Below are 20,452 nucleotides of genomic sequence, written 5' to 3'. Positions count from 1 at the left end.
AATATACATACTCTTACACAAATAAAAAATTGAATTGAAATCAAGAAGCCACGATTTCATCCAGTATGTGCTCGCAAAGAGCATGTGAATTAGAATCTTCCCATATATTAATATGAGTAGTTCTAGTACGAAATAAATTATCATAATTTTTACCACAATTATTTTATATATCAGACTATGATTGACTAATTCTCACCCACATATTAACCCATCACTTTTTCTTCACTATTCATAATATACCACGTTCAAAGTAACAACACAAATTATGCAATTTTTCATGATCTTAGAATTTTTCTATTATTAATATAGCTCAATATAATATCACGAGTCACGATCCTCTGGTCTTGAGTCTTTAGTCTTTCTTTACCAACCTTAGGCCAAAAAGTAAAATAAAATACAAAAAAAAATAATAATAATGATAACGCTAAAGATACAAATTATTTTAAGATTTTTTTTACAAATTATTGATGTGATAAGTGATTATTGGTAAATAAAAAAATAATATTAGTGGTAAGGTTAAGTTAAATAAAATAAAATAAAAAATTAATCATATCAACATTTTGTAAAAATGTTATAAAATAATTTGTATTTATAATATTATTTAAAAAAAAAATTAAAAAAAGAGTTGGAGGGTTTGGTCAGTCACGCTACTGGCTGGCTCACAGTTTTTGTCATTTTGAGTTTCAAGAAGGAGCAATGACGTTGGAGGAGGTAAAAGTAAAACCACCATCTTTTTGCCTACCTATTTTTATATTGGATTATCTTTAATTATGTTTTGGTTAGCCCACAGCTTTGGACTACTTCACTGAACTTTCCTTGCTTCCTTCTTATCTCCTTCCTTTTTTAAGAGGGTATCTATTTAGCTTTCTTCCGTTTTCAGTCATAGGCGTTGAATACAGTACACAACACTTTCTTTCACTTCCCAAGTTTTCATCTTTTTTCATCTGTGTATATTTCTCTTTCACACACAAATATTTGCAAGCAAAAAAAAAAAAAAAACTTTTCTTGTTTTAGAGAGCTCGGGTTGTTGTTGTTATTGTTGTAAATCAATTGCTAGAATGCTACCTGGTGTTGAATGTGCCCGAAGGAGACGGTTCCATCAGAGCGTTGCAGGGGGCCCGGAATCAGTAACTTTGGCTGCCAATGGAGGAACAAGGCGGTCCTGTCTTTCTTTATACCCTACCAACAATGAAACCCATCATACCACTTTTTCTTTAATGGTACTTACATACTTTCATACATACCCTTCTCCAATCTCAATCTCTTTTTTCTCTATTATTGTCTATTCCACGTATAAATATGTCTATTTTTGTTTTTAATGTTTTAATAATTTTGTTTAAATTTGATCCAAAAGCAGGAACACCAAGCCTATGAGGCTGTGGAATTGGTAGGAGTAGCTAAAGAGGCCAGGGAGCGATTAGATGAAAGGCTGAAACTGAGACCACGAAGAAAATCCGACAACAAAAGGTAAGGATTTTTTTTTTTTTTTTTTTTTTTTAATTCAAGGCGCACGTTAGCTAAACTATTATGGTTCTTGCTAACATGCGCCAGAAAACTAAAATTTTAAACTTCATTTTCAATCTTCATAGTTATGTATATTTATATGTTTTTATGGTCGATTTAATTTTATAGGGATAACAGTATCAGCAAAGGCTGCTTGAGGTGTGTGGAGGAGTTGCAGGGATGGAGAGTTGTATGGGTCAAAGAAGAGTGGCTCAAAGCTGTTAAATTGGGCCAAATTTAGCTGGAATGTCTGGGTAGAAGGCAAATGCGCTGTTTGCATGTGAGATAGCCCTTAATTTTGTTCTTTTTGAATTAATGTGACATAAGATTGCTTGGTAAACATGTAGCTGAATTATGTATACTTGGGGTGTTTGGTGCTGGTGTTAAATAACAATAACATTTTTGACATATATTTTTATAACACTCAAACATTTAATTTTATAACACTGAAAACTGACAATCAATACTAAAAATCTCTCACCTCCCGTAGTTTTTGTTGGAGCATGCAAGTACCTTACAATTACGTAATGATATATGGTTTTGAATTATAAAGTGGGTGTCAACATTTTTATTTTTATAATTGGATAGTTGGAAGCGGGATTTGAACATGCTTTTCAAAATGTGTCGATCAATTGAACTATTTTGCTTCTTTTTTTTTTTTTTTTTTTTAAAGGTAGATAGTTGGACTGTGAGGGCCTTGAACATATTTTTAACTTAGAGGTGTCTGGTGTCAGGTGTCAATCAATTGATTCACTTTTGATAAATTTGTCAATAAATCCAACATTTTTTTTTTGGGTACAAGTTCTATGCTGCCAAAAGATCCAATTAAGTAAAACATGTTTAGCTACAAAAATAGTTGTAGTTTAAGATTACAACTTTACTCAATATCTTTTTATTGGAGATAAATTTTAACAAATTTACCATTAGATTATGTCTTCTTCTTATATTTCTCATGCTAACAAAATTTATAGAAAATTAAAAATTAATATCCATATCATCAATAAATTGTTTAAATTGCAAGTTTTTGTAGTTTAAAATTATGCATAAAATATAAGCTTATGGATCACATAGTAAATAATATTCGATTGACAAAAAATTTGATATGTATATTAAGAGCGTAAAAAACATATAATTCAATGTTAGATTTTCAAAATATATGGTACTATTTGTTTTATTACGTAAGGTTGTAGACTTAGACTACATCTAATGTTGTAGCTAAACTTTGTCCTTAGCTATAATCAATTTACTTTAGAAACATTTTACTGGAAAAATGATAAAATAATAAATGTTCATACTCCTTTTTTTTTATATACAAGATAGAATTTTTACTCTAACTTAATCTAAGTGTATATATGTGTGAAACTCTTTCTTGGAAATTTGAATCCCGACCCTTGCCCCCCATACCTTACAAGCACTTATATTTGTGGAGTGACCATCACACCAAAGGTGTGTGGTGGTATGCTCATACTCCTAAAGGTTTTGGGGTATGAACCGTGCTTCCTAAAAATAAGAAGCAATTATGGCAAAATCTTAAAATGAAGAAGTAAGGAAGCTTTTTAGAAAATTTAATTTTTTTAAGGAAATAGTATTTAATGTATTGTCTTTTAAATAAAAATATAGAAAATTTCAAAGCTATCATCTTTAAGTTTAATTTTAATGAAATAGAAAATTTCAAAACTATGATCTTTAAGTTCAATTCTATCAATTCTAATGAAATGTAAGAGGGGTATTAACTTTTTAAATAAAATAAATGATATGTTAGGAATTTCATTTATTAACTTTTCAAAGAGGTTTTTCAATTCTATCAATTCTAATGAAATGAAAGAGGGGTATTAACTTTTTAAATAAAAAAAATGATATGTTAGGAATTTCATTTATTAACTTTTCAAATAGGTTTTTATTTTGAGACATATCAAAATGGAATAGAAAACTAACAATTTTAAACATGCTAATACAAACAAAACCGTTATATAAAAAGTCAATGCCCCTCTTTTATTTAAGGGTTTGGTTAATATATGTCTTTAAGATATTTGTTAATGAACTATTTTAAAAAAGTTTTAATACCATTCATTTTTTTTACGGGTAAAAATTGAGATTTTATTAAATGGATAACTATCAGTTGCATAACTCTCTATCTTTTTTCATAACTCTCTATCTTTTTTCAAGCTATCACTCAAAAATTCAAGTTCATCTTAAATCCATACAAAATCATGACTTAAGTTCTTTGCATATCTTGCAAGCTAAAGACCTCTTGCATTTTGGAGCAGATGACCAAAGCTTGAGTCATCATACTCACTGAGTTATTGTTTTAATACCATTTTCATGGAAAATATAAAAAATTGTTAAAAAAGTTAGTTACTCTTTTCATTTCCCATTAAAGTTTCTAATAATATTTTCTAAATCAATGACCTTAGGGCATCTATTAATTTTTCATTTTATGTAAATGAAATTATGGAATAAGAGGACTAATAACACGCTATTTTATAAGTTGAAAATCCAACAACATTCATGCGATTTCAAGCCTAGAATTTATGTAGTCTCAATTTGAGGTTATATTTTCAAACTAAGTTAAGGGCATGCTTATTACATATTGAGATAAGGTTAGGTATTGCACATGTGCACCTAATGCAATAGCATTGACTTGTTAAGATTGAGAGTTGAAAAAAACAACTTTCAAGCTTAACTATCGAATAAAATAAAATTAAAGATAATTAAAAAGTGGGTGTGGTAAAATTTTTTGTGAGAGAATTGCAATTGCACTGAATCTCAATCTACTTATTACCGAGCTTAAAGGACTGTTTTAAAGTTAAAAAAATACACTTTTACCAAAAGAAACAATAATAAGAATAAAAGAACTTATCAAACTAATGACATGAATGCCTTCTTGAACCAAGATCGGTGCCTATAGACCAAACGGAGTCCCACTTCATATTGAACTAAGATCCGTGCCAATAGACCAGACCTTTTTAATTTTTTTTTTTCATAGCAAACTTCATGACAGCAATATAGATTTGGACCAATTCCCTCATAATATGGGTACAACTATCTCCTAAGGAACCCTATTTTTCCCCATAAATCGACCCTTTAATCCCTAAAAGCAAATGATTAGTAAATAACAAGTGAATTGAACTTCAAACTAACTAAGCAACTCATGGGGAGAATTTGACAAAATTTTATTAAAACTTTTGTACCTAGTTCACAAAACAAAAAAAAAAAAAAAAAAAAAAAAATTGTGTACTTCATTCTTGCGTTTTTTCTCCTGAAGATTGAGATGGACTAGAACCATTCCTTGTTCCCCTATATATTATCATTCTTAGTCATTAAAAAAAAAAAAAAAAAAAGGAACACGGACAGTTGTACACCATATTTAAAACAAATTAAGGTGTTTAAAGGCAACATAGTTCAACGGCCGCTCCACATTAGGTTTAGGATGGTCACAGGACCACCTTAACTTGGAAAAAAAATTACTATATATAAATTTTAAAAAATTTATGATTTTTTTATCCTTAAAAAAAATTGTGACCACTCTAAATTTTTTTAAGTCCAACATAATTACACTTTGGACAAAGTTTGACAACAAACTTGATTGTAGACTAAAGCTGCAACTCCACTTAATTTTTTTTATTGGATGTGAATTTTGACAAATCCATTATTGGATCACATTTTCTTCTTATATTCTCCATACTTGCAGAATTTTAAGAAAATCAAAGATCAATAGATATGTTATTAATCAAAATTTTTTATTTCAAGTTTTTATCGCCTAAAATTATATATAAAAAATAAGTTTATGGATTGAATAGTAAATAATATCTAATTGGTATGAAATTTGACTTGTGTTTTAAAAATATAAAAAACATGCAATTTAATTGTTAGATTTTCAAAATATGTAGCCATGTTAATTTTTTTAGTTAGAGTAGTAGACTTGTAGCCTTGGGCTACAATTAAGTTTGTAGCCAAACTATATCCTTAAACTTTGGTTCCTTTAATAATATATTAGGTCTTTACATAACAAAAGAAAAAGTCCAGGAAAAATTTTATTTAACAAAAAAATTTGAAAGAAATATAGCTTGCAGCATTTTGATAATTAGACTATTATGCAATGATTTCAAAATAATAATAAAAATTCGTAGAAGAAAATTGTAAACTTTATGTATTTCATATTTGCGTGTTTTTTTATTTTTATTTTTATATGAAGTTATTTTCTTATTAAATTTTGTATAATTTAAATTTCTTAATAATCACCTTGAAAACAATTTCTATAGCCGCCACTAAGTCATGGTTGTGAAAATTTTCATGAGAATTTTATGTGTTGTGTCCATATAATTATCCATACAAAATTTAGTATCATGTCATTTAGACTTAAATGATGTAAGATCAGACTTTCATAGACTTGTCATTACACAAGAAAATGGAGGAAATAACAAAGTGTGCTATGTGTAAACATATTCTCGATACATTTTATCATTTGACAACAATTTTCAAGAACTGTTTTACACAAACACAACCAAACAGTACCTTAACCTTACTTTAAATCTTCCTTTATGAAAATAGTGAAAGCTGTCCTAAAAATATTGCAATACCCATCAAAATGACTTTTTTTTTTTTTTTTGGGGGATGGGAAGACATTTCTTCTCTTATTAATCAGAATTTGAACTGGTTACATCCTAAGTACACGTGGACTCAATGAGGTTGGGAGTTTCCTCCAACCAAACTTGAAAGTCACCAATCTGTTTCACAAATTGCGCTAAAATATGGGCAAGCCTATTGCCTTGCCTTTTTACATGAGAGAAACTGAAAAAAATTGAAATTTTGAACTATAGATAAAATACTAGATATAATGGTCTCAATGGAGGAGGGAGGTTCTGATGTGCCCAAGAGAGACCTGCAAAGAAGCAGAGAATCCATCTCAAAAATCACTTCTCTGAAACCCATTTCCCATGCAAAAATTGTTGCTGCCTCCATGATCTTTGCTTCGATCTCCAATGCTGCCAGGGGTGCTAGAAATCTTCTGCTCATAGCTGCCATGACTCTGCCTTCTGAGTCACTCACCAAAAAAAAATATGTCCAAGACTATAATTTTAGAGATTTGTTTGGATTGAGCTATTTAAATTTGTTCAGGACTCCACTACCAAATATATATTTCAAACTCAATTGATTTTAATTTTAACACATGTTTCTCCTATAACTTTCTTTAATTTCCTGTGCATTAGTTGTTCTCAAACTAAGTTTTGACGTTAGTGTTTTCCAAAAAATCATTCATTTTCCAAAAAGTGTTTTTTTATAAAAGGCGAAAAACTCATTTTAGTCCCTATATTTTCATGCGATTCCCACTTTGATCCTTAACTTTTTTTTCCACCGATTTTAGTCCCTATTCTGAAAAACACGTCTTGTTTTTGTCCCTGACGTTACATCAAAGATGGAAATTGCACAACTTACAAACGGAATAAATTAAAAATATTAAAATAATACCCACAAATGCCACGTCATTTTTTAAAAACAAAAAATTAATTTATAAATTTAACTAAATAAAAAAAAGGAAAAAACCTGAAATAAAATTAAAATCCCAGAAAAGTAAGAAAATTCAAAAACCAATTAGACCAACTCAGAGTCCTCAGCCTTAAAGGAAACTCTCTCTCCGCCCAAATCCCATACCTCTCTGGCCTCCTCAACCTCAAATCTCTCTTCCTCAACTTCAACAACTTCTCCGGCAACTTTCCTGACTCAATCTCCAATCTCCACCGCTTAAAAATCGTCGTCCTCGCCGGAAACCAGATCTCCTGTCAGATCCCGCCATCACTCCTCAGACTTCGGCGACTGTACACACTGTATTTGGAGGACAATAACTTGACAAGTTCACTTTTCCTCCGTTTAACCAAACTAGTCTCCGATTCTTTAATGTGTCCAATAACAATCTCTCCGGTGAGATCCCATTAACTCCAGCTTTGGTTCGTTTCAATACGTCGTCGTTTTCGGGTAACGTAAATCTGTGCAGAGAACAGATTAAAAATATTACTAATTATTTTTGTCAGAGTCAAGGTCCAGCTAGTACACCTCCTTCGCCGCCAAACAAGACGGTGTTGTCATCGTCGAAGTGTACAAAACTGATAAAGATAATTGGAGGAAGCGTGGGAGGGTTTGTGGCGTTGTTAATCTGTGTGGTTGTGTTGTTGATGATGTGTGGGAAGAACCGTACGAAACCAGAGGAGATTACAAGCAAAAAAGCGTTGGAAGCTGTAGCTGAAATAAAAATAAAAATTTCTGGGTTTGTGTTAATTTTCTGGGTTTGTATTCTTTGGGTTTTGAAAATTTTGGGTGCTTAGAGTTTAATTTTCTGGGTTTGTATTCTTTGGGTTTTTTGGGTTTGTTCTTGTTCTTTTTTTGGTTTTTGAATTTTCTTAATTTTCTGGGTTTTTATTTTTATTTCAGTTTTTTCCTTTTTTTCATTTAGTTAAAATTTATAAATTAATTTTTTTGTTTTTAAAAAATGATGTGGCATTTGTGGGCATTATTTTGATATTTTTAATTTATTCCGTTTGCCAGCTGTGCAATTTCTTCTCTGATGTAACTTCAAGGACAAAAACGAGACGTGTTTTCCAGAATAAAGACTAAAATCGGTGGAAAAAAAGTTAGGGACTAAAGTGAGAATCACATGAAAATGTAGGAACTAAAATGAATTTTTCGCCTTTATAAAATTATCTCATTTTCTTACGTTTAGTAGTGACCTTATATGAGTTAAAAATTAAAATACAATCTTCTAACTTTCCTTATTTAGCATACTATGTGATAGAGTTGTTTTTTAAAAAAAAGTTAACGGATAACAATCTCTAAAAAATAAGTTATACTTTTTCTATGAATTAAAAATAGTTTTCTTTGGACTCAATTTTTTATTTATTTATTTTTTTTTGTAACCAACATACACCCACAAACACTATTCCCTATGGATAATGAGCTCATGACGGGACTATCTAAATTAATAGATCAATAAGAAATGTAAGGGCAGGATTTGGTTCCTCAGCCTAAAGGATTTCAGGAATTCTATCCAAAGAGCCCAATACAATGAATTTATAGAGAATGAATTTAAAAACTAGGCCCTAATGAATCATGCAGCAACTAAAGTTGGCCTAGATGACAAGGAAGCAAAGATAAAATAGTTTAATTCAAAGAAAAAAGTCTTTGGCATAATTTGAGGAGATCAATTCTTGTATATATCCCTTGAATATGATTGCAAACCTCATTCTTGTTGTTACAATATTTTTCTCCCCCCTCTCTCTCGGGGTATTCTTTTTCTTTTATACTCTTTTCTTATTTCATCTCCACCCTCGACGTGTAGACCGAATTATTGGTGTTGATCATTGTCTTATCAGCACCTTCTTGAAGTCTTTGGGAGTAGCTGTAAGACTGAAAATTTCTGTTCAGATATCACTTCCTCATTAATATAACCAGAGAGTTAGCTACAAAGCATTCAATGCTGTAGTAGCAGCTTTCTCTTAGATATTTCATAGTTCCCCTTTGTCTTGTACCTTCATTATCAATAGAATCTCCTGGAACGTTGCCCTGGATGGCAAACCATACCTTCAGGCCTCTGCTTTGCTTAGCCAAGGAGGTAATCCTCTTCAGACCACTTTCCTAGACTCTTGTGACCAGACCCCATCTCTTCATTCACTAACTTCCATGACAGCGTTTAACCATCCTTGGACTACTAGGCGTCCTCAGATCGGGCTCTCGGCCTAATATATATTACTAGGCCTATCATCCCTTACAAGAAATATTAAAAATGTGTACTCGAATTTAAGAAAATTCCAAAATTATAATTTTAGAGATTTGTTTGGATTGAGCAATTTAAATTTGTTAACGACTCAACTTCCAAATATATATTAGAAATGTTATATCCACAATATTTTTACAACAAATTTTAAGTGACAAGTTGTTATTGGCCACCGCTCTCTCTTTCTTCGTCTTTCTTCCTTTGTTTCTTGTTGTTTTCGGGTTGAGTAGGGTTGATTAGTGGGTTTCAGTTTGATCTTGATAAGTGGGTTTTGATCCATTTTTTTTATTCTGTTGGGTTGGTTTTTCTAGTTTTTTGGTTGAGCTTGAGGCTTCCGTGATAGTGATTGTGGGTGTGGATCGGTGGGTTGTGTGGATTCCGATGTGATACCGGTGTGGATTATGGGTGTGGGTCAGTGGGTTTGTTTTTTTACTTCTTTTTTTTTTTTTTTTTTTTTGGATGCCGGTGTCGATCTTGTTGCATAGTGGAGGCCGGAGGCGTTGATCTTGAGAGAGATGGTGGCTGTGATGGTAGTTGTGTGGGTTGTGTCGGGTCTGTGAGAGAGATGACAGTGTTAAAGAAATGAATATTTTATTTGAATAAATATGTATAATAGACAAATTGATGTAGGTATTTTGTAAAAATGAGAGTATAAAATAGAAAAAGTAGGTTTTAGACGTGCAAAATGGAAAAATTTTTGCGATGCAGTTGCTCTTATAATTGTTTTTTATCATCACACTAAGATATTAATTTGTTTTAATGCACACTTATTTAATCTAAAAGTTTGTTTGGATATTGTTTATTTTGCTGAAAACTAAAAACTTATTGCTGAAAGTACTGTAGCAAAATAACTTATAAGCAAGCTAATTTTTTGGGTTGAAAGTATTGTAATTTCAGCTGAATAGTAATGTGAACAGTAACGCTCACCCAGTATGAAAAGGCTTTGGGGTAGGTTATTAATCACCAAAAGACTACGTTGTTCTTTAGCAGAAACACACATCGAGAGGTGCAAGAAAATATTCGGACTATGTTTGGGGCACAGGTAATGACTAATTGCAAAAAATATCTAGGTTTACCCATGATGGGGGGTAGATCAAAAGTTAGTACCTTCAAGGATCTCCAGGGAAGGGTCTCTAAAAGGGTGATGGGGTGGAAGGAAATTAATATCTCAAAGGCTAGGAGAGAAGTCCTTATCAAGACAGTGGCCCAGGCAATACCTATGTACTCGATGAGCATCTTCAAAATCCCTAGAGCTGTGTGCGACGGGATGAACTCAATGTTAGCTAAGTATTGGTGGGGGCAGACCTGGAATAAGAGGAAAATTCACTGGATCAACTGGGGCAAACTATGCACTCCTAAAAATAGAGGTGGGATGGGCTTTCGTGATATCCATGCATTTAATCTTGCAATGTTGGCCAAGCAGGCGTGGAGGCTCCTCCATGGGACACACTCGTTCTATCGAGTGTATAAAGCAAGGTACTTCCCCATATGTTCATTCATGGGAGCAACCCCTCTTACGTGTGGCGTAGTCTCCTCAATGCTAGGGAGCTGATTAGGGTCGGTTCCATATGGAAAATTGGCGACGGGTGCTCGATTGGTATTTAGACTCATAAGTAGCTACCTCACTCACACCCTGACCTTCCATGATGGTGTAGACCTGACGTTGAGGGTGGCGGAATTTATAAACCCACAAACTAAACAGTGGGAGAGGGGGAAGGTCAATGCTTGGTTTCAACCACCGTCAGGAGATGAAGTTCTACGGGTTCGTCTGGGGAGTTTGGAGGGTCGAGATACACTAATATGGAATGAAAATAAGGCCCAAACGTTTTTGGTGTGAACTGTGTATCAAGTAGCACTTCGGATGAATCAAATAGGGAACGACGAACACTCCAGGGTGTAAGAAGACAAGCCCGTTTGGAACCAGCTATGGAAGTTATCTATTCCTCCTAAAGTGCGAAACTTCGTGTGGCAGGCTAGCTCAGACATCCTACCCACTTAAGCAAACTTAGCCCGTCGGCAGGGGCGGAGCCACGTAGAGGCTTGGGGGGGCCGTGGCCCCTGCAAATTTTTTTTTTTTTTCATTAGACCATGAAGAAAAAATAAATGGGCCCCCTCAACATTGGACAGCCGGCCCCCCTACCCACTTCTCAACTATCCTCCTAACCCAGCCCCAGCTTTAACACCCTCAGAAAGAAAGAAAAAAAAATTCATTTGTTCTACTTTCAAGTGAAAAAAAAAAAAAGCCCAAATAAAAATTTTGAACTAAAATCTAAAAAAAAAAAAAATGTAACAGGACAAGCCCACCATGGAAAAAGAGCTCATCATCACTCTTAAACAACATATTAGGAACCCAATCAAAAGAACAAAAAAAAACAAGGTAAAGCGTAGCAAACCTACGGAATCTCAAAAATAAAATAAAATAAAAAATAAGAAACCAAAACCCAATATACGCGATTACAACCTAACCTAAAGAAACCAGAGCATAAGCAACAAATTCATCAAGTAAAGCAAAACCATTTATCAAAAAAAAAAAAAAAAACCAGAACAGCTCAACGACAACAACCAACGGCAACGGAAACCTCAGGTCCTCTGCAAAAGCGACTCAGCAACGTTGCAACAGCCACACCCAGAGCAGTCGACGGCGAGATCAGAGATTCCCTTTCGCAGATCGGAGATTGGCGACACCGCGACGGCGAGATCGGGATAAGAACCTCAGGCAACATCAAGGTATTTCAGTTCTGTCTCTTTTTCTTTGTCTCATCTCTGCTCTGAGCCTCACTGAGAGCGCCGTGCTCTCTCTCTTTTTCTTTTATCTCATCTCTGCTCTGCCTTGTCTCTCTTTTTCTTTGCTCTGACTTAGACTTAGCCTTTCCTCTAGTTCTCTTTTGGCTAAATTGGCTTTTTGTGTAAGTGTATATATGTAATGCAAATATGTAATTGTGTATTTCTGTACTTAAAAGCAGCACCCAGAACAACACATTATTAAAAGACAAAAATAAAAAAATAAAAAATGTTAGACAGTGGGTTGAATCAGGTGGATGATATAGTGTACTTGTATTTTTTACATTGTGCAAAACCAACAGTGAGGTGTGAGCTAGGTTACTAGTGGTTAGTAAACAAAAATAATTAAACAATTAAATAAAAATAATTAATAATTTTATTAATATTTCAAATAAATTTATAATTTATTGTTTATTATTTTGCTAGTTATTATTGATAAATATTTGATAAAGAAACCATGTGCCTAAGATTTATTTTTTGTGAAAGATTCATCTTCATCTTCTAAGCGGATTTGTATTAACTTTAACTTAGAAAATCTTCGTTCAAATATGAATTTGCGTGTTTGTTGGTTGTTGTTGGCATCAATATATAAATTTCTTTTTTTATTAGACTGTGTAAGGAATACCCTGGAAAAATTTCCTGAGCTGTTGGCCGACTTCATTTATTGTTACGCTAAACAACAATAATTAAAACTATATAATTAAATTAACCAATACATTATAAAAGACAAATTAATTAAATTATTTTTGTTTTTGTTTTTGTTTGAGGGATTATTATTAATTAAAGTCGTATTAAAAATGGGTTGACTGTTTAAATTATAGTGGAAATTTTTTTTTCTTGAGTATGAATAACATTCATATAACTAAGTAAAAATTTCTTAAAAATTTCTAATTAAAATTTTATTTTTTTAAAGTTATTTTTTGGTTAATTTTGAGTCATATTCTTAAAACTAAAAGAATTATGAGCAAATGAAAAACAATTGATGCATTCTTTAAGAAAAAAGATGTTAGCAATTCAAAAATTAGGACACCGTGGCTGTAGAAACAAATGTTGATATTTCAATGCCTAATGAATACCCCTCCAAATGTTTAAGAATTCAATCTGAAGAGATAGATCGTGATCTAGGATCACGTAAACAAATATGTGAATTCCCTATCAACAAACAAGATGAAATCCGACGAGTTTGTTTCAAAAAAAGTCTGTATCAACTTAAAAATATAAACTATCTATACAGTAATGATACTCATCGTCATCGATTTCGGCCTTCGAATTGGCCCCCCCATGTTCAAATTCCTGGCTACGCCCCTACCGGTCGGAGAGTACCCATTGACCCTAAGTGTGCAGTTTGTGGTTCAAGTGATGAGACGGTTCTCCACCTCCTTTGACAGTGCCCTCTAACGCGAAATGTCTGGGCACTTGTCAAAGGAAAACTGCAGAAGTGTGACTCCTCGGTTAGGACATTCTTTAACTTAGCCCAAACTTTGAAGGAAAAGTTGTCCCAAAAAGAGCTTGAGATGTGGGCCATGGTGGCATGGTCCATCTGAAACGCGTGGAACAGGCTTTATTTTGAAGCGTCTCAAACCCCACCGCATGCAATACTTAAAAGTGCAGAAACGTTATGGGAAGATTACCAAAGGTTAACTCGTAGCATGCCTACGAACTGAGCTCCTGAGTGTGCTACCCTCACTTTTTGTGACTCTTGTATACTTTATAGTTTTTTTTCCTTTTGGCTGTCTTGACTGATGGGGGCTGGTCAGTGGGAGCCACCCCTAGTGCGCACTTTGTAATCCTTCAGTTTTTTTAATATACTCCTATCTTTTCCTGTCAAAAAAAAGAAATTCCAAATTTCCTGTTATACCCAATATTTTTAGAGATTCTTTGAAGGTCTATTGAATACTTTTAATTGCGCCTATTGGAGGCCCATTGGGGCCTATTGGCTAGCTAAATCAATTGGTAGCAGGCCTAAGTTTTTTGAACCTACACAACGGGCCAAAGTCGGCTTTTTATTTCTCATTTCTTAAACCCTCATCAATTGTTACTGCCACTTTCATCTCGACTCTCTATCAACAACAATAAAAGTGTTCCTTTGGGATTCATTTACTCATTTGGTTTAAAAAAAAAACAATACATATATATATATATATATATATATTATATAGTATTGGATATGTGTTGAGAGATTTAAGCCAAAATAGGTTGTAAGTTTAAGTTTATAACTTTACATATAAGCTTGATTAATACTAAACGCAAACTTTTTACTTGATTAATATTAAGTTTGTTTGGGAACAGTTTATTTAGCTAAAACTGATAATTTTTTGCTAAAAGTACTATAAATAAAGGTAAAAATTACCTAAAATAGTATAGTAGAATCCATGAATAATATCAAAAAGTATAATGAGACTAATAAATAATAGCAAAAATAAGCTGAATAATAGCAAAAATAAGCTAAATAGTAAAATAAGCTGACTTTAAACTCTAATCCCAAACACAATCTAAGTTAGGGTGGCTTCCAACCAATTTCTTGATTTTGTGCAATGTTTGGGCTTCTTTGTTCTTGTTCAAGCCTCATTTTCTGGCTTCGTGACAACTCCCTAGAATCTACAATAACTACCTTGAAGCAAGCCTAAAGTGGGTGGGCCGAATATATGGAAAGAAAAATCAAAGGCCCGAAGACCCAAAAAGAAAAATGAAGATCATAGTAGGAAAATTGTTAAAATTATTAAGAGCGTAAAAAACATGCAATTTAATAATTAAAAATTCAAAACATGAAACTAAGATAATTTTTTTAGTAGAAATTGTACCCAAATTTAGTTGTATTTTAATTAATTCAAAAACAAACAATACTTTAGGTTTTTTTTTTTTTTTTTGAATTAAAAAAATAATTTGTGAGTGGCGCAATTAGTTATGGTGGTCCTCTTTGGGTGTGACCATAGTTGCTTACTCATTAAGAAACTAATGCTGAGGGGGCCTTAATAATAAGAGCAAGATAGCCTGAGCCATGATCTGACTTTTACTCCACCTAAAAACACCATTGATTTCAAGCAGTATAGGGCAATAATAAATCTAAAATTAAACAAAGATCACATCGTCGCACTCAAAGCTTCGAACCTAAGATCTATCTCCCAATCAAAACCCTGATCACTACACCGTGGCTTCAAATATTTAATTACAACCAAACACTCAATAATACATTTTTGACTGAAATGATTATTTTGCAAAATCAAGGAATTTTTAGTTTAAAATTACAGAAGCTTTTTGCTGAATTTATTCCAAATTAGTTTCCACAACAAATATGACATATTGTGATTTTTTTTTTTTTTTTGGTATACCAACGTTGATATAAATTAATTACGAATAAGTCTATTACAATAAAGCTCGGCCTTGTTAAAAGTTAGCAAGTCCTCCACCATAGTTGGTGAGTTAACAAAATTAACATAGTCAGAAGATAGGGTGACTCCAAACTTAGCCAATGCATTAGCACATTGGTTTGCCTCCTTGAAAATATGTTGGACAGTTGATTTATGGAATTTCTTCAATAGAGTCCTCCAATCATCAAGCAGAAGTTCCAACATAAGATTATTTATCAGTAATCAGTAAGCAATAAAAAAATAAACTTGGCAACAAGCTCTACAAATGTATAATATGTTGGATAGTAAAACAATATGTCTAGCAAACATATTGTGATTAATAGATAATAAAAGGGGTGTAAGTGATTGGTGAGTTTTGTAGGGATAGGGGCCCAAAATTGTATATTGGGTCTTGGATTTTGGCCGAGGACGTTGATTGGTCCGATGACAAATAAACAATAGTAAGGGTGTTAAGTTCAGAGTCTCATAAGTAACATATAAGTGAAAAGGTTGGGGAAGGTGGTTCGAGGAGGATTGTCTCCTCGGATAAACGAAACACAAATCAAACGTATTCTATCACTCAGAGTGACCTTCTAGGAAATTCCATTGAGAAAGACATGCATTATGAACATACTGGAAAAAGGGGAGCTAGGAAATATCTAAGGATAAGCTACTGTTGCCACCGCATTGAATGCCCTGCAGTTAACTTTTTGACCATATTTATGTGGAGAAGACCCCTAAATAGTATTGTCTTGACTACCACAACTCACAGAAGGCCAGAAAAGGTGTTTGATAAGACAAGCACTCAAATAGTGGCTCAAATGATCAACAAGTGTAGGATCAAGACCATCCAAAGGGAACTATATAATGTAGAAGATCCTCCATGGATAGGGGATTGGAAAACCACAAGAGAAACATTGTAGCAATCAAGAACTAACTTTGTAATCAAACTTGTAGTGATTATATAAAAACTGATCTCCTCGGACTATGCTAGGACGATTTTCTCTAATTTAATTCAATCTATTTCTCTGTTCTTGTCAACTGAGCCCACTTTATTCGCGATCCAACTCATTTTAACCCAGTTTTCCAACTCACTATCTACAAATTCATTGTTTTGGGCTTTTTGAGCCTAGGTCCATCCATCATCTGGGCTAGGGACTCAAACCCGGCCCTTACAAGTTTCAATTAGCTTAGGACATTTATAAATGAACCATTTTAAAAAAATTGATGCCTCTTTCATAAAAAATGTAAAAAGCTGTAAAATTTTTTTCTTTTTTCATAAATATATTTTTTGAAAAATATGTCTTAAATAAATGTACTTAGATCATCTGTTAATTTTTTTTTCTATATTAAAATTTAGGAGTATTCGCATCAGCTTGTGCAACAATTCCTATCTATTTTAGTATAAACATCTACTTTTTCTATTTTACATACAAACTTTTTAAAACATCCTACATCAGATTATCTACTTTATACTATATTTCATTAAAATATCAATTTTTCTTAATTTTTAAAATTGTTTCTCTTTCTTTATACATGACAACCACCATTCACTTATTTCATTTAATCTTAAGAAACGAAAAGAAAGAATAAACAACTAAATAAAAATAAACAATGTCAAATTTAGACAGTTAATGTGGGTTATTTTTAGACAAAATTGTGTAAATTCTACCAATTTTTCTATTAATAAACATACTAATGTGAACCTTTAAGAGTAGCATCTATTACATAGTCACTAATATACACACTTTTACACAAATAAAAAATTGAATTGAAATCAAGAAGCCATGATTTCATCCCGTATGTGCGCACAAAGAGCATGTGAATTAGAATCTTCCCATATATTAATATGAGTAATTCTAGTACGAAATAAATTGTCCCAATTTTTGTTACAACTATTTTATGTATTAGACTATGATTGACTGATTGTTACTCATATATTAGTCCATCACTTTTTTTCACCATTCATAATATACCACGTGAAAAGTAACAATACAAATTATATTCACAATATACCACGTGAAAAGTAACAACACAAATTATTCAATTTTTCATGGTCTTAGAATTTTTCTATTATTAATGTAAGTGATTGGTGAGTCTTTAGTCTTTCTTTACCAACCTTAGGCCAAAAATTAAAAAAAAAAAAAAAAGAAAAAAAAAAAGAAAAAGAAAAAGAAAAAGGTTGGAGGGTTTGGCCAGTCACGCTACTGCTGGCTCGCAGTTTTTGAGTTTCCAGGAAGTTTCTTTAAGGAGCAGTGACGTTGGAGGTGGTAAAAGTAAAACCACATCTTTTTGCCTACCTATTTTTATATTGTATTATCTTTAATTATGTTTTGGTTAGCCCACAGTTTTTGACTACTTCACTGAACTTTCCTTGCTTCCTTCTTATCTCCTTCCTTTTTTAAAGGGTATCTATTTAGCTTTCTTCCGTTTTCAGTCATAGTCGTTGAATACAGTACACAACACTTTCTTTCACTACCCAAGTTTTCATCTTTTTCCATCTGGGTATATTTCTCTTTCACACACAAATATTTGCAAGCAAAAAAAAAAAAAAACTTTTCTTGTTTTAGAGAGCTCGGGTTATTGTTGTTGTTGTTATTGTTGTAAATCAATGGCTGGAATGCTACCCGGTGTCGAATGTGCCCGAAGGAGACGGTTCCATCAGAGCGTTGCAGGGGGCCCGGAATCAGTAAATTTGGCTGCCAATGGAGGAACAAGGCGGTCCTGTCTTTCTTTATACCCTACCAACAATGAAACCCATCATACCACTTTTTCTTTAATGGTACTTACATACTTTCATACATACCCTTCTCAAATCTCAATCTCTTTTTTCTCTATTATTGTCTATTCCACATATAAATATGTTTTTTTTTTTTTGTTTTTTTTGTTTTTAATGTTTTAATAATTTTGTTTAAATTTGATCCAAAAGCAGGAACACCAAGCGTATAAGGATGTGGAATTGGGAGGAGTAGCTAAAGAGGCTAGGGAGAGATTAGATGAAAGGCTGAAACTGAGACCACGAAGAAAATCCAACAACAAAAGGTCAGGATTTTTTTTTCTTTTAAAAGCAGGCGCACGTTAGCAGGCGCACGTTAGCTAAACTATTATGGTTCTTACTAACATGCGCCAGAAAACTAAAATTTTAAATTTCATTTTCAATCTTCATAGTTATGTATATTTATATGTTTTTATGGTCGATTTAATTTTATAGGGACAACAGTATCAGCAAAGGCTGCTTGAGGTGTGTGGAGGAGTTGCAGAGAGATGGAGAGTTGTATGGGTCAAAGAAGAGTGGCTCAAAGCTGTTAAATTGGGCCAAATTTAGCTGGAATGTCTCGGTAGAAGGCAAATGCGCTGTTTGCATGTGAGATAGCCCTTAATTTTGTTCTTTTTGAATGAATGTGACATAAGATTGCTTGGTAAACATGTAGCTGAATAATTTTTAGTGTTTTGCCCTGTTGTTTGAAACAGAATTATGGATACTTGGGGGTGTTTGGTGCTGGTGTTAAATATAAAATAACACTTTTAACATATATTTTTATAACATTATAACATTGAAAACTGAACAATGATACTAAAAATCTCACACTGAAAACTGAACAATGATACTAAAAATCTCTCACCTCTAGTAGTTTTTGTTTTTGTTGTAGCATGCAAGTACCTTAGTACCTTACAATTTACATAATGATATATGGTTTTGAATTATAAAGTGGGTGTCAACATTTTTGTTTTTATTTTTTATTTTTATAATTGGATAGTTGGAAGCGGGATTTGAACATGCTTTCCAAAATGTGTCGATCAATTGAACATGCAAGTAGCTTCTTCTTCTTCTTCCTTTTTTTTTTTTTTTTTTTTTTTTTTTTTTTTTTAAGGTAGATAGTTGGACCGTAAGGGTCTTGAACATATTTTTAACTTAGAGGTGTCTGGTGTCAGGTGTAAATCAATTGATTCACTTTTGATAAATTTGTCTATAAATCCAACCTTTAATTTTTGGAACAAGTTCTATGCTGCCAAAAGATCCAATTAAGTAAAACATGTTTAGTTACAATAGTAGTTGTAATTTAAGATTACAACTTTACTCAATATCTTTTTATTGGAGATAAATTTTGACAAATTTACCATTAGATTATGTCTTCTTTTTATATTCCACATGCTGGCAAAATTTATAGAAAATTAAAATTAATATCATCTATGTCATCTGCTCCTCAAAAAAAAAAAAAAAAAAAAAAATCTATGTCATCAATAAATTGTTTAAATTAAAAGTTTTTGTAGTTTAAAATTATGTATAAAATATAAATTTATAGATCACATAGTAAATAATATTCGATTGACAAAATTTGACATGTGTATTAAGAACGTAAAAAATATATAATTCAATGTTAGATTTTCAAAATAGGTAGTACTATTTATTTTATTAAGTAATGTGGTAGATTTAAACTACAGTTAATGTTGTAGCTAAACTTTGTGATTTAGTAAAGGACAAAGTTTAGCTACAATCAATTTACTTTAGAAACATTTTACTGGAAAAATGATAAAATAATAAATGTTCATACTCCTTTTTATTTATTTATTTTTTATATATACAAGATAGAATTTCTATTCTAGCCTAATAGTGTATATGTGTGTGAAACTCCTTCATGGAGATTTGAATTCCAGCCCTTAACCCCCACACTTCACAAACACTTATACTTATGGAGTGACCATCGCACCAAGGGTGTGCGGTGGTATGTTCATACTCCTAAAGGTTTTGGGGTATGAACTGTGTTTCCTAAAAATAGGGAGCAATTATGGCATAATCTTAAAATGAAGAAGTAAGGAGGCATTTTAGAAAATTTAATTTTTTTAAGGAAATAGTATTTAATGTATTGTCTTTTAAATAAAAATATAGAAAATTTCAAAACTATCATCTTTAAGTTTAATTCTAATGAAATAGAAAATTTCAAAACTATGATCTTTAAGTTCAATTCTATCGATTCTAATGAAATGAAAGGGGTATTAACTTTTTAAATAAAATAAATGATATGTTAGGAATTTCATTTATTAACTTTTCAAAATG

General features: G+C 32.2%; 1 protein-coding gene across 6 annotated transcripts; it reads left to right on the top strand.

Moving 5' to 3' along the window:
- Positions 1-787: 787 nt before the first annotated feature.
- On the top strand, positions 788-18,927 carry LOC126715522 (uncharacterized). Of its 6 annotated transcripts, XM_050416156.1 has the most exons (4): positions 827-1,065; positions 18,024-18,178; positions 18,326-18,438; positions 18,608-18,927. In XM_050416156.1, the coding sequence occupies exons 1-4, from the start codon at positions 1,059-1,061 to the stop codon at positions 18,762-18,764; spliced, it is 432 nt and encodes a 143-aa protein (XP_050272113.1). In that variant the 5' UTR covers positions 827-1,058; the 3' UTR covers positions 18,765-18,927. The 6 variants fall into 6 exon arrangements, with proteins under 6 accessions (XP_050272116.1, XP_050272117.1, XP_050272115.1 ...); XM_050416159.1 differs by lacking the exons at positions 18,024-18,178; positions 18,326-18,438; positions 18,608-18,927 and adding exons at positions 1,355-1,467; positions 1,633-1,947 and having other exon boundaries at positions 788-1,220; XM_050416160.1 differs by lacking the exons at positions 18,024-18,178; positions 18,326-18,438; positions 18,608-18,927 and adding exons at positions 1,358-1,467; positions 1,633-1,947 and having other exon boundaries at positions 799-1,220.
- The last annotated feature ends 1,525 nt before the right edge of the window (positions 18,928-20,452 follow it).

This window comes from Quercus robur, chromosome 2, assembly GCF_932294415.1.
Source record: "Quercus robur chromosome 2, dhQueRobu3.1, whole genome shotgun sequence".
Classification (NCBI taxonomy): Eukaryota; Viridiplantae; Streptophyta; class Magnoliopsida; order Fagales; family Fagaceae; genus Quercus; species Quercus robur.
Note: the sequence above shows the minus strand (reverse complement) of the source record. Positions and strands in the feature narration are given on the sequence as shown.

Excerpts from the sequence above, each read along its gene's own strand:
- LOC126715522 (XM_050416154.1), top strand. The coding sequence starts at position 18,008 with ATGGCTGGAATGCTACCCGGTGTCGAATGTGCCCGAAGGAGACGGTTC. Across the intron at positions 18,179-18,325 it reads ATACCACTTTTTCTTTAATG|CAGGAACACCAAGCGTATAA; the intron begins GTACTTACATAC and ends TTGATCCAAAAG. Across the intron at positions 18,439-18,607 it reads AGAAAATCCAACAACAAAAG|GGACAACAGTATCAGCAAAG; the intron begins GTCAGGATTTTT and ends TTAATTTTATAG.